The 14,910-nt window shown below is 44.8% G+C and overlaps 1 protein-coding gene across 1 annotated transcript in view; it reads right to left on the reverse strand.

Moving 5' to 3' along the window:
* LOC307207626 (synaptotagmin-like protein 2) overlaps positions 1-14,910 on the reverse strand; it is a 56,269-nt gene that overhangs the window by 23,622 nt on the left and 17,737 nt on the right. Inside the window, exons 3-4 of the mRNA XM_079961629.1 lie at positions 13,263-13,414; positions 1,817-1,916 (exon numbers count right to left, since the gene is read on the reverse strand). Of these exons, the coding sequence (XP_079817755.1) occupies positions 1,817-1,916; positions 13,263-13,414 (252 nt within the window). The remainder of the gene's footprint in view (positions 1-1,816; positions 1,917-13,262; positions 13,415-14,910) is intronic.

Below are 14,910 nucleotides of genomic sequence, written 5' to 3' on the forward strand. Positions count from 1 at the left end.
GAAAAATGGCAAGACTTTCAAAAACAAAGCTAGGAGGAGGAGGTTTTCTATAGTGCTTGATTGCAAAGCTTTATATGATAGAGCAAGGATATCCACCCTTCCTGGGCCTAGGGGCACATTTGGAAATCAGAGAAATTGTTGTGGACACGTGCAAGATACTCCCTTCACAGAAGAAACACCAATGGGGCTGAGGAACCCCCACCAAAAAAACACAACAGACAAAACTACATCCTCCCCCAAAAAGGGCTGGCATGCCCTCACCCCAAAACGGACCACCCTCATCAACCAAACACAAAAGCCTTCATTTAAAAAGAAATGAATGGGTAGCACAGGGTGCCCTGGTGGGCTCAAAGTAGGGTATCTGAGGACATGGTGGTGCCCATGTGCTCCCCATTGGGGAGCCCAGTAACAGAATCATAGCTAAAGGTCCCCCTGACCATTAGGTCCAGTCGTGGCCGACTCTGGGGTTGCGGCGCTCATCTCGCTTTATTGGCCAAGGGAGCTGGCGTACAGCTTCCGGGTCATGTGGCCAGCATGACCAAGCCGCTTCTGGCAAACCAGAGCAGTGCACGGAAACAACGTTTACCTTCCTGCCAGAGTGGTACCTATTTATCTACTTGCACTATGACGTGCTTTTGAACTGCTAGGTTGGCAGGAGCAGGGACCGAGCAACGGGGGCTCACCCCGTCACGAGGATTCGAACCACCGACCTTCTGATCGGCAAGTCCTAGGCTCTGTGGTTTAACCCACAGCACTGGGCGTTAAATATACCTTACTTGCTATCAATAGGACTGGCAGTTCAGTTACAGAGGATGGTCCTAATGTATTTAATACATAATAGCTTTTCCTGCTGTCCATAGAAGATGACAACAGACTTGCCAGGCCAGGCAACTGTGGGGTCTTGAAGTGCTGGCCTCTGAAGTTCAATGCTTCAACCCTCTGGTGGAGACCTATGGGAAAGGCCTTAACTGCAAGCCTTCTTTGGGTGTTCTCACTGATGCCAGATCCATTTCGGACCTTCTCAGACCAATGTGGTGCCAATTGTCTCCTTTTTCTAAGTATGTGTAATTTCACTGGCTAGCAAAGGGGTTCCCAAATTGTGGTCCATGGGCCACTGCTTCATTTGTGGAGTCTGCAGTGTGTATGTATGTGAACAAAACCTACCCATTTGAATCCTATGGAATTCAAACTAAAATACAATATATAAGAAATAATTTTAAATGTGCTTGTGGGAGGGGGGGTTATTGGTTTGTTTTTGTTTTATTACGTATTTTGTATTCTCATTTAGTGTTTTTCTGTTGTGAACTGCCCTGGGGTCTTTGGATGAAGGGTGGTAAACAAATTAAATTAATAGTAATAGTAATAGTAATAATAGTAGTAGTAGTAGTAATAATAATAATAATAATAATAATAATAATAATATACACTTTGAAATGATTCAACATATAGCACATCACATCACAATTGCTGCAGCAGGCAAAAAAAAAACCCCATTAAGTGGTCCACCGAGACCCTCAACAATTTTCAAGTGGTTGGGGTGTGTGTGGGGGGGGGAGTTTGGGAACCATTGGACTAGCATACACCCCTTGTTGCTTTTGACTTTCTGTGTTGTCTTCTTCCTTCCCTCGCCACCTATATTTAAATTGCAGGTGCTTGGGGCAAATACCTCTCTTTTGATGGTCAGTGAAGTGCCGCATATACAGATGGAACTGTATGAATAAGAATCTCAACAAGCAATATCACACCAATTCCTTGACTGTCACATTTTTCGTTGACAATGAGTTCCATGTGTGTAGTTCTCTTTTGTTAATATTACCTTTCTTCTTCTGAGATAGCGGAAGGCAAAACTGTTGCTTCTGGTGGTAAGAATGATTTCCTGTCTTTCGGGCTCTCTGGGATATGTTCATTATTCTCATCTGTTAGAAAGGAGTCAGTGAGATTAAATCAATTATTTTTTAATGTTGATGGCTGTGGTATTTTACATAAGAAAGTGTTTTCTGTATGATTAATGCCAAGCTAAGGCACATGGCTTCCCCCCAAGAATCATGGGAGCTGTCGTTTATCCCCAGAGCTACAATTCCCAGCACCCTTAACAAACTAGTTCCCAGGATTCTGGAGCTAGAACTGGGATTCTGTGAGCAACTGTCCCATACAGTGGTACCTCTGGTTAAGTACTTAATTCGTTCCGGAGGTCTGTTCTTAACCTGAAACTGTTCTTAACCTGAAGCACCACTTTAGCTAATGGGGCCTCCTGCTGCTGCTGTGCCGCCACCACGCGATTTCTGTTTTCATCCTGAAGCAAAGTTCTTAACCCGAGGTACTATTTCTGGGTTAGCGGAGTCTGTAACCTGAAGCGGATGTAACCCGAGGTACCACTGTATTGAAGTTTGGAGGAACTTCCCGCATAGTGAAGTATTCTAGGCTCTGCACTGGCCCTACCCACCTGGGCTGGCCACTGGGACCTTCTAGACAGGGAAAACTATATAAGACTTCCTGTCTCGGCTGGAACCTTGCTTCAGCAACTGTGGTCTTCCTGAGTAGAACTTTATTTGTTTTTGAGCCTGGCTTAGCTCCTCTGTACTGAGTAGTGATAGATTCTGCCCCCTCCCACTGGTTCTGACCCAACTCCAAGCACACAGCTCCTAGTTCCAGCTATGGCTCAGGCTTAAAAGAACAGCAATGGCTGAAAGGACTGGAGGAATGTGCTGATGTTGGGGGAGCAGGGGAGTTATTTGTTCAAGGAAGCAGTGTTTGGGGGAACAGATTTCCAACTGGGGAGTGGGTAGCATATGACCCTTGCAGATCAGCTTTGTGAAAACTGCCTTACAGGGTTTAGCCATAACCAGAGACACAGACCACCATTTTTCCCCAGGGTGGCAAGCTAACAAACCCAGCTTGAAAGCTAATCAGGACGTGGCAGAGAGCTGTCAATGAAATTAATCCACTCCAGGATTTTAAGGGAGCTACTTCCTGTTTTGAGTCAAAGTCTTCTGATCTTGGCAAATACAGGAGGAGGCGAAGAGAGCTAATAAAAGGAGGACCCCCCCCTTTGTTTGCTCTGGCACAGGAAGAAGCAATGAGTTGGGACTTGTGTTGTACCTACCGGATGAAAGGAAAACAATGCAGCTCACACAAATATTTAAGAGAGCATGGAGGCATCGAAACTACCCAGGTAGGTGCCAACTGGATGTTTGGCAGTAGACCAGGGGTAGGGAAACTTCAGCCAAATGTGGACCTCCAAGCTTTCCATCTGACCCTCAGGACTCTCCCCAGGACACACCCTGTCCTCCCCAGCCACACCCCTCAGCCACCCTGCTGCACGCCCTCCTTGAGTGTTTTTGCCTGTCTGGAACTGGTCCTAGGACTCTTGTTTACCTGGAAAAAGGATGGAGAAGTGTGTGTGTAGAAAAGGGGTGGGAAACACTGTTCAATCTGAGGGTCGCATTCCACTCTGGGCAACCTTCTGAGGGCCACATGCTAGTGGTGGGTGGGGCCAGAGTGAGCAGAGCAATCCATGTAAATTTTACCATTGAACTACACACACACACACACACACACACACACACACACACACCACTTTCTATCCTCCACCCAACCAAGCAAAAGGCATTATTAGAATTCAAGGACACATTTCAGCCTGGCAGAAACACTTGGGGTTCAAAGCAGAGCCAGTGAGAAGAAGCATGGTCGAAAGCTGTGAAATGAAGGTACCAAATGCAGCTCTGTCAGAAGGGATTTCCACAGCTTAGGGGCACCCACAGAGAATGCTCTTTCCTGGGTCACCACCCTCTGAGTTTCTGAGGATGGAGGAACAACCAAGAAGGCCTCCTCTACCGATCTTAGCACCTGAGAGGATATATGGAAGGAAGGAGGGGGTCTTTAAGGCATTTGGGGCTGGAGTCGTTTAGGGCATTAAACACTAAGATGCACACCTTGAATTAAATGCATTGGTGCAATTGCTATGTTCTTTGGCAAGAGTGCTTTACTCAGTTCAGCTATGTCAGGGGTCGGCAATCCATTCCACAAGCGGCCCACGGGGGTCGTTTAACTGGCCCATGAACCAGACCCAAACCGAGCTGCCCGCTTGATGAGTCCCCGCGCGCTGCGCTAAACCAGCGCAGCATGGCAGGGGGACTCGCTTCCGCGGCGCCAGAAATCGCATCTGCGCAGATGCAGATGCCAGAAATTGTGTCTGTGCAAATGCAGACACTGGAAATCACAGGCACATGCACTCGCAAGCATCCAGCCCACAGAGGGATCTCCGCTGGAGTCAACCGGCCCAGGCGAGGTAAACCTTGCCAACCCCTGAGCCATGTCTTACCAGTTAAGAGGTTCAAAAATGCACACTTGATTTATTGCTATAACAGTGGTACCTCTGGTTATGAACTTAATGGTTCAAAAATGCACACTTGATTTATTGCTATAACAGTGGTACCTCTGGTTATGATCTTAAATTGTCCAGGAGGTCCATTCTTAGCCTGAAACTGTTCTTAACTGGAGACGTGCTTTTGCTAATGGGGCCTCTTGCTGCCACTGCACCGCTGGCACAAGATTTCTGTTCTCATTCTGGGGCAAAGTTCTCAACTCGAGGTAACTCTTCCAGGTCAGTGGAGTTTGTAACCTGAAGTGTTTGTAACCTGAGGCATTTGTAACTCGAGGTACCAGTGTATTTATTATGCTTATAATAATATTGTTTATTACCGGTACTTATTCTGCATATTTTCCAAGACACAATGGGCAGGTTGCTAGTGGTTCTAATAATAATAGCAATGAACCATCATAAAAACTAATCATAAACACTGAAGTCAGCCCACCCCTGTGTAAATACTCAATGCGTCTAGACTGGGTTACACCACACCAATCAAAAAGGTGCCACTGATCTTGCATTGCACAATATTTGTCCTTTACTGTAACTTTCCTCCCTGGGATCATTACAGAACTAAAACACCCACAATTCACTGGATCAGCAACACATTGAGAAAACTTTAATGCATATCAGGTTGGAGATGAGAAGGATTTTCCTTTTATGGTAAGTTTTGTATCTAAAAGCATTTCCACGAGCTATTTTGCTTGTTTAAAGAGGGTGCTTTCAGTATACTAAACTTGCCTTAGGAAATAGTGTCATAGAAGGAGGACAGCTAGAATGAAATGGCAAGTGACACTCTGGCTCACTGTTGCCCAACCAGTTTAACTTGCTTAGTTCTTTGTTGTGTTAAAGGTCCAGCTCTTCAAAAACCATAACCGCTTTAACAGTTTTAGTATCCAGTTGAAACAAAGACCCGATGAACAGTAGAACTTCAGAGATGCATCAATCCAAGTAATTCAAGTTGCATTTATTATTTTTGTTATGCTCTGTCAACTTCAAATTCTAAAAGTATGTAGGGAACAGTGGTGAAATAGTAAGAGGATAGAGCTGGTGTGCCATGTGGTTCCTAAACTAGCCTGCTCTCCTCACGCAGGGTGGAAGACCCTGCCCCACTGCCAGTGATGAAGTACGACTGAACAACCTGCTGGGCACCTTCTGCAGCCAGTCTTGAGCCAGTCCTGCGGCCATGCTCCCAAGCTTAGCAAGGCTATGCGAGCTCCAAGAGAGGAGCTTGCATTTATAAGCCAGGGTTAATTATTTCAATCTACTATTTTTATACCTGGGCAGAGCAAATCCAAGCTCATAGTTAGTGAGGAGAGAGCTTAACCATGGGTCCTTGTTTAGATATCACGCTAAGTTAAACTTTGGCTACATTCATATAGGAACAAAAAGAATGGAGAAGGAGTAAAGTGGTTGCAATATCCACTCAGGAAGCCTGCATGCTTGCCCACAGTCTCATTAAACCTAAATGTGGCTTAGAGCAGTGGTTTTCAACCAGTGTGCCATGGCACCCTGGGGTGCCTTGAATGATGGTCAGGGGTGCCACGGGCAACACTGGCCTCCATCCCTCTTCCCTTCCCTTCCTCCTCTAATGCCCTCTTGCATCTCTGCCTCCCAAACAGCTTGCACAGCTGTTTGTTGCAGCAGCCCTGGCTACAAGCTCCCCAGGCGAATGGTGCCTCTGCCCAGGCCAAGGGGTGCCGGTTGCCAGGAGTTGAATCGGCCTCAAAGCAAGCAAGCAAGCAAGCAAGCAAGCAGGAGAGGGAGCCCAGCCAGCTAGTCTGCCAGCCCTTGCTGTTGGGAATGGACAGACAAGTCCCAGGCCCTGCAAGGTAATGTGAGGAGACATCTCTCTTTGTGGCAGGGCAAGGCAGCTCAGAGATCAGGGGCGGCAGCAGCAGCTGTCTGGAGGACTCCCAAGGAGAGGGGAGAGGAGAAGAGGCTGAGGAAACACTTCACAAAGGAGGGTTTCAAAATGGGTGAGAGGCTGCCAGCTCTGCAGGCAAGGGGTGACATCACTGGGCTCCTGAGCCCCATAGGGGTGCCGCAGAAAGAATGTAGTTGGTCAAGGGAGCCGTGGACTCAGAAAGGTTGAAAACACTCTGGCTTAGAGTGTTTCATGAATTAAGACTCTAGTCTTACAATCTAGAAGTCTACAATTACTATGAAAACTGTTAAGTTTTGTTAAAAAAATGAAATGCCATAGTACTACTGGGCAAAGAGAAGGGCTGGGGATTCAAATGCAACGTTTGCTGCAGTTTAGTTTTACAGTAAAATCCCTTCAAGTGACCTTCGGGTTATTATCAGTGATGTGACAAAGAAAATGCTATTGACCTCGAAAAGAGCAACATTCCTATCTGCTGAGCTGGATGACTTCTTTTAAGTACACTTAATATGTGAATGAAACTTTTCATGCAGCCTAACTGTCCATTTCTGAGCACAACATGGTTGGGACCTGAGTACCTGAAGGAATGAATGAGTACCTGAAGGAATGAATAGGAAGGAACCTATTCCCACATCAACCTACCCACATGTTGAGGTCAGGGATTAACAGTTTTGGTTTGCCTCATTTCTGCATCTGTTTCTAAAGGTCACACACATTTCTACATTCCTTTCTCCTAACATACAAGAAATTTTCTCTAGTATAATGCACTTTTTGTATGTTGTTCTCACATATATTCATTTTGATGCATACCTTTTCATAATTATGATGTTCTGCACACATTTGTGTTTAGCGAACTGGATTGCAAAATTCAGAGATGTGTTTCTGTTTGTAAGGATGGGTGAGAAATGTGATTCAGTTAGCATCTTAAGGCAAACTTACCTGATTTGCACTTTCCTTCTAAATTTGTAGTTCTCTGAGTTTTGCAATGCAGTTCACGAGCAAGATAATGTGTGCAGAAATGCATGTTCTAGGGTAAAATGCACTATATTAGGCAAAGCTGCTATTCATCTAACAGTGCTACAGTTCCCAGAGGTCCCTGGGAAAAGGAATTGATTATTAAACCACTCTGGGAACTGGAGTTCTTTGAGGGGAACAGGGATCTCCTAACAACTCTCAGAACTTTTAATAACACAAATGGTTGGGTTTATTTTTGTCCCACTTTTGTTTTGCTGTGGCCTCTCTGAACAGGAATAATCTGGTTGCCCCGAGGAAGCATTAAAAACAAAACAAAAGCAGAATATTCATCACTAATGCACTATTACTGTGTCCAGAATGTATTGCAAAATACATACATATCCTTAAGTATGTGCAATACTTGGATGGAGTGGGAGAGAGAGAGATTGTTACCTGCTACCACAATCTCTGACAGGTGAGAGATTCCAGGGGTTCCAAGCATTTACACAGGGTTCAGTTTCCGTGGAATGAGGGTCAATGGAGACTGTGGTATCTTTAGGATATATGGTTTATTTACACACATACATACAAATTGAGCCTACAATGGAGGGGCTCACAGCATTAACACGCCAAGAGGGCCTTGCTTCTCTCATAGTTTCAGCCTTGGAATCAAACATAAATCAAACACAGTTCTGTCTCTATGGCTTCCACCTGCTTCTAGCTCAGCTAACACCCACACACTGGCCCCTGAACTTCAATATACCAGCCAGGTGAGTGTGTGTGTGAAGCCCACCCATTAGCCTGTGATTATGGCGCTTAATTGCCCAGACCAACAGTAATTGCTTAGATGAAGGGACTAATGACAGTACTTAGCTGGTAAGCTACGGCCATTATCTTGCAAAGGAACTTGTTCCACGAGTTCAAAAATAGACTCAGCCATTAGATTTTAATCCATGCTGGATCCAGGGCCATGCAAACTGGCCCCCTCAAATGAACTATATATGTGTGAGAGAGTGAGTGAGAAAAAGTGAGTGAGAAAAGTCAGGTGAGATGTTGGACAACACTTATTTCAGTTTTATTATGTATGTAAGCGCATATGTACACAAGCAGCAGATTGCAGGTAGGTTGGAGGGCTCAATTCACCTACTGTGTACATCCAGAAAATCATGTTGTCAATCCATAGCTCTGAAGTAAACCCTGACAGAAAAAAACAGAATTTGTCTCCACCTCCAGCCAGGAAGCGGTCTAAATTTGCATCTTTATGTAAAAAGTAAAATGTGCAACTTTCTGCTATGGGGCTGAGTTCTGGATCTTTTAAATACCTAGCACCACTGTCATACCAGGTTGTTGCCATTGTTAGTATCCGTCTTGTCTCAGGAAACAATGGAGTCACAGTACCTGCTGTGGCTGTAGAGACTGATACGGAAGAGACATATTTTGTTGCAGCTGGGGGAGATGAAGGTGGCCGGTTATACTACTCCAGATGCACCATGACCTTTCTTTTCTCTGTGCTCCTTCCAATGGCCATTCCTCCTCTGGTCACCACTATGGATGCACAACCTGTCTGTCTGTCTCCAGGCTCTGTGGTTGTATGCAAGGGATTCCCATACGGCGGGGTTAATGTTGCCAGCCTTCATGCCATACTTGCAGACATCTTTGTAACGCAGAGTTGGTCTTCCAGTTTGGCCTGGTGCCAGCAGCCAGTTCCCTGTACAGCACGTCTTTGGGGATCCTGTCATCTTCTATTTTGTCGACAAGACCAAGCCAGAGTAGACATGGTTGACAGGAGTCTGAACATAATGGGACTGTGGGCTTTGGAGAGCACATCTCTTGAAACTCTGTCCTGCCATGTGATACCTCAAATCCTCCTGATGCAGCACATGTGAAAGGCATTGAGGCACCACTTCTGATGGTTATAAGTTGTCCATGACTCACTTCTATAAAGCAGGGTGCTCAACACACAAGCCTGGTAGACCTTCATATTAGTATTAACATCACATTCTCCCATGCCCTTTTGGAGAGGCAACCCATAGCCATAACTGCCTTGCCAATACGCTTGTCCTACTCATCATCAATGGAGGGGTTGCTGGTTATGATGAAACCCACAGAAGACAAAATCACCTACCACCTCATCAAGTGTGTGGTCACCAATGCTGATTGGTGTGCTAGTGGTATCCTGACCCAAGATGTTGGTCTTTGTCAGACAGAAGGTAAAACTGAACTCCCTGCAGACTTGGGCAAAACAGCTGATGAGTCTCTGCAGGGCTTCCTTGGAGTGCACTGTCAAGGCTGCAACATCTGCAAAGAATAAGGATAAGGACCTGCCACACTTTTGTCATGGCCCAGAAACATGCCCTGTTGCTCCTTGAATGAAAGTACATCTTCAATTGAGCTGAAGCAAGTACATCTTCAATTGAGCTGAAGCATAGGAGAGCACTAGGGAGAAGAATATGCCAAAGAGAATTGGGGTGAGAACATAGCCCTGTGTAACACTGCTCTTTATAGGGAAGGCATCAGAGGATTAATGGACGTCATCATGGATGGTGCTGTGCATGTTCTCCTGGAAGGACACAATCTTCTTGTGGAGCTTAGGTGAGCCCTCTAGCTTGTTGAGCAGTGTGAAGGGTCTTTTTCGGCTGACGAGGTCATAGGCCTTCGTCAAGTCTATGAAGGCGATGTAAAAGGGGTGTCTCTGCTGTCTGCATTTCTCCTGCAGAGGCCTACAACTCCCTGGCTTCAGAGGAACTTTATTTTATTGTGAGTCAGAACCTACAAAAGGAAATACTCCTACAGGTCTACTCCTCGAGTTTCTTGGAGGGAAGGGGGAGTATAAATGACACACATTTCCTCATTGGGAAGATAGATGCTAGAAAATAGAAGTACATGCATGTGTAGACAAGATTCCCACAGTGCACAATATGCTATGGGAGAACAGGGCAAAAAGTAGTATCCTCCCTGAAAACATCCCTCCAGAGTACTTAGCAAGGCTCTAGGTTCCTGGAATCAACACCTAACCTTTTTCAGATTCTACTGTGTTCCATCCTCACTAGAAAGAAAGAAAATGAATTCGTCTAGAGGCTAGGCAACATTGCTCAGCGGTCCTGTAATATTTCAGCCAAGGCTTAATTGGCCTGCCTCTGTGATCATATGAATCATCCCAAAGTGTTATTACCCACCAGTGCACCCTGATAGCAAAGTGCCAAATTCAGGCTGGCGGGATTTGGATTCAAGCCCAGATTTAATGATCTACCTCACAAAAGCTCCGTCAGGTCGGATTTGTTCCATTTCAAAAAGTGCTGTGCATTTCCAAGCAAAGTGCAAGGCAATAACCCCCCTCTTTCTTTTTTTCCTGGAAAAAAGGCAAGGCCCCAGAATGCCGCTGAGGAGTACAATATGGCTCCCCATCAGTGTTTTAGAAGAACGTTCACTTGCACTTGTTTTGCTCTCAGAAGTAGGGACAGTTTGGTTCAGTGGTTAGAGCTCTGGACTAGGGCAATGGGAGTCCAGAATTCAAATCCCTGCTCAGCCAGGAAGCTCTCCTAGGCCAGTTACTGTATCTAGGCCTAGCCTACCTCACAAGGTTGTTGTGGAGATAAAATGGGGAAGGGGGGGAGAACCATATACTAACTATCTTGAGTTTGTTGAAGGAAAGGTGGGATATAAATGTTGTAATAAAATTATCATCATCATCATCCATCTTCTCTATTATACTGGTATCCAAAACAGATTATATTTAGATCCAATAAGGTGACAATACTTGCGGTAAATTTTGAAGTGAATTTAACGACCCCTAGAGCCATGATCTCAAAGGGAGTCCAAAAATGTAGGCGACAGTATAATAGTAGTAGTGGTAGTAACAACAACAACAACAACAACAACTTTATTTGTACCCTGCCCATCTGACTGGCTTGCCCCAACCACTCTGGGAGGCTTCCAACATATAAAAAACATAATAAAAAAAATAAACATTTTGAAACTTACCTATACAAGGCTGCCTTCAGATATCTTCTAAAGGTTATATAGTTACTTATCTCCTTGACATCTGATGGAAGGGTGTTCCACAGGGAGGGGCACCACTACCAAGAAGGCCCTCTGCCTATTTTATATCCCACCCTTCCTCCCAAAGGGGTCCAGGGCAGCAAACAACAAGAGAGAAACGCTAAAAACATCTTAAAAGCACACTTCCCATACAGATACAGAATGGGAAAGACCTCAACTTAAAAGGCTTGTTGAAAGAGGATGGTCTTCATTAGGTTCCAAAAGGACAAGAGAGATGGCACCTGTCTAATATTTAAGGAGAGGCAACTTCAAAGGGTAGGTGTCACCACACTAAAGGCCCAGTTTCCACACTTTGTGTAATGGGCCTCCTGATAAGACAGTATCAGCAGGAGGCCCTTGCCTGTAGAATGCAGTGATCAACTGGCAATACAAGGCGAGAGATAATCTGTCAGGTATCCTGGTCGCATGCTGTATAGGGCTTCATATACCAGCACCTTGAATGTTGCTCATGTGTTCTGTGTTGATCCCTACACACACCCAAAAGTGTTTAAGGGCAAAGTAGAATACCCTATTCATTAGGATCACCATGACTGCAGTTTTATGCTTAGTTTCCTGGAAATAAAAGTCACTGAACTCATTGGGGCTTACTTCTAACTGCACAACTTGCAAAACACACTGAGTTTTAATCAAAGATGTTGAGCCAGCTGAAATGCCACCTTTCGCTTTTATTTAGAAATGCAAATCATCTAGCAAAAAAAGTGTTGCCGTTGACCCTGCTCATGTGAAAGCAGGAACTCTATCAAAGAGAAAACTTGAAGTATTCAGCTACTACTTGATTGCGTTCCTCACTGACTTTCCATATGCTAACCTGATGCAAACAAACTTGAAAGCCTTATCTCCTTTTTCACTTGCTAGAGCAGGGGTAGGCAACCTAAGGCCCAGGGGTTGGATGTGGCCCAATTGCCTTCTCAATCCTGCCCGCAGACGGTCTGGGAATCAGCGTGTTTTTACTTAAGTAGAATGTGTCCTTTTATTGAAAATGCATCTCTGGGTTATTTGTGGGGCATAGGAATTCGTTCACCCCCCCCCCCAAAATATAGTCTGGCCCACCACAAGGTCTGAGGGACGATGGACCAGCCCGTTGAAAAAGGTTGCTGACCCTTGTGCTAGAGCAAGGAGAGCCTGTCAATTACCCTTACACTGAGGTAGATAATGTCATTACCTCTATTCTGGAAAAAGTCTGCCTCTACTACACCACTGGAAAATACGAATGACTAACCTCCAGAAAATATTCCATGTGCTAAAGCACAGCCAGAATATAAGAATGAAAGTTAATGCATGTGGATTTTAGCTGGAAGGTATAGGTGAGAAAGCAGAAGCAGGAATAACTGTTTCCATCTTGTTTAAAGGAACCCAACATATATCATCCTCTTTCCTATTTTTGGGGCCAGCAAAACCCCCAAACCATTATCCAAGTGTTTGGGTTTCTAGAGCTGCAAATGAAGCAAACTTCAGGTGCCCAAAACATCACTTTGAGTTTTAAACCTTCTTGTATGTTGTTTTGAGGTTCTTTGGCCATAACAATAAATAGAGAAATAATAATGTTGATAATAATAGTAATAATAATAAAAGTAGTATTGTCACCATTATTACATTCTTAGTCACTTTTCTCAAAATGACCCAAGGTGACTTACAGGTAACATACCTAGCATGCTTTCTAACCACAGACTGCTATGATGACAAACAATGGTTAGTGCTCCAACAACAGGAATTAGAATTAGAAATTATGAAGGTGGTTTCTGTAAGACACATGTGAGAAGGGAGGAGAAAGGACATGAGCTGTGGTGTCTTTCTGCCATCCAAACAATGTTTTAGAGCAGGGTTTCCCAAAATGGGGGACTCCCGCTGTTTTTGGACTACAATTCCCATCATCCCTGACCAGTGGTCCTGCTTAGCTAAGGATGATGGGAATTGTAGTCCAAAACCAGCTGAAGTTTGGGAAACACTGGTTTAGAGGATCATCTGAACCGTGCCTCTGGCTTACTACTGTGTACTTACGGTCAAAGTTACCCTTTTTCTTTTTAATCGATGCTCGGAGTAGTTCTGAGCCTTCTAATGCCTCCTGGAAGCGCTGTGCCTTCACCTCATGGAACCATTGTCCAGTCACAAATTTCTTCTTCTTCTCATCCTTCAGTGAGCCTTCCAATCGCCTTAGCAGAAATGAAAAGGAAAATCAGTGCCAGAGCCTTGCATTTACACAGTGCACAGAGGCACTCAGAGAAAACCTGCATTTTACCGCTGAATTGGAGCAAATAGCAATCTGTGGGAAATCTGATTGCCACTGCTCTGATTCAGTAGCAAAACATGTTGTTCCCCCCCTCCCCCTAGGGAAAGCACCAGGACCAAAATAATCCAAAACAAAACCACTTGGATACAGATCTGGCAGCCATGAATGTCTGCCTAGAAAAGGGGCACAAAATGAAGTGTGGATGAGCCCTATGTGTCTAGGTAGTCTTGCCTAAAAAAAAACCAACACTTTTTTTTTGCTGGCGTCAAAAATAATCCAGAGAAGCTGCCTGCCTAATAGCAATAAGTAGGGAGTTCCAGAGAGCTTGTGCTGCCACACTAAAATATGTATTTCTCACAGAATATTATATCACACTTGTAAAAGTGCCAGTTTTGCAGTTGAAAATGGTTGAGTGGGCAAATATATATGGTAAGAAAATCCTTCAAATAAAGTGGTCACAAGCTTTGGCAAGCTTTATATGTTACCAGCAACACCCCAAATTTGTCCCAGGAACAAACAGTAACAAATCATTTTATTTCTATTTTTCTACTGGCTGAGCCAAAGTCCTGAATGCAATAACATATCAGTCTGATTTTATTATTTTTGAATGAACATTTTACACCATTTTTTGTATGCCACTCAGAGATACTCTGGTATCTCTGGTGGTATATAAAGGAAAAGGTAAAGGGACCCCTGACCATTAGGTCCAGGCGCGGACGACTCTAGGGTTGAGGCGCTCATCTCTCTTTATGGGCCGAGGGAGCCAGCGTACAGCTTCCGGGTCATGTGGCCAGCATGACTAAGCTGCTTCTGTTACAGATAGGTAGCCGTGTTGGTCTGCCATAGTCAAAACAAAATAAAAAAATTCCTTCCAGTAGCACCTTAAAGACCAACTAAGTTAGTTCTTGGTATGAGCTTTTCCGCGTATCTGAAGAAGTGTGCATGCACACGAAAGCTCATACCAAGAACTAATTTAGTTGGTCTTTATGGTGCTACTGGAAGGAATTTTTTTATTTTGTTTAAGCTGCTTCTGACGAACCAGAGCAGCACACGGAAACGCCGTTTACCTTCCCGCCGGAGCGGTACCTATTTATCTACTTGCACTTTGACAAGCTTTTGAACTGCTAGGTTGGCAGGAGCAGGGACTGAGCAACGGGAGCTCACCCCGTCACAGGGATTCGAACCGTCGATATTCTGATTGCCAAGTCCTAGGCTCTGTGGTTTAACCCACAGTGCCACCCGCGTCCCAAGTGGTATATAAAAAGGTAAAGGGACCCCTGACCATTAGGTCCAGTCGTGACCGACTCTGGGGTTACGGCGCTCATCTCGCTTTATTCGCCAGCGTACAGCTTCCGGGTCATGTGGCCAGCATGACTAAGCCGCTTCTAGCGAAGCAGATCAGCTCACGGAAACGCCGTT

The sequence above is a fragment of the Podarcis cretensis genome, assembly GCF_951804945.1.
Source record: "Podarcis cretensis genome assembly, chromosome: Z".
Taxonomy (NCBI): domain Eukaryota; kingdom Metazoa; phylum Chordata; class Lepidosauria; order Squamata; family Lacertidae; genus Podarcis; species Podarcis cretensis.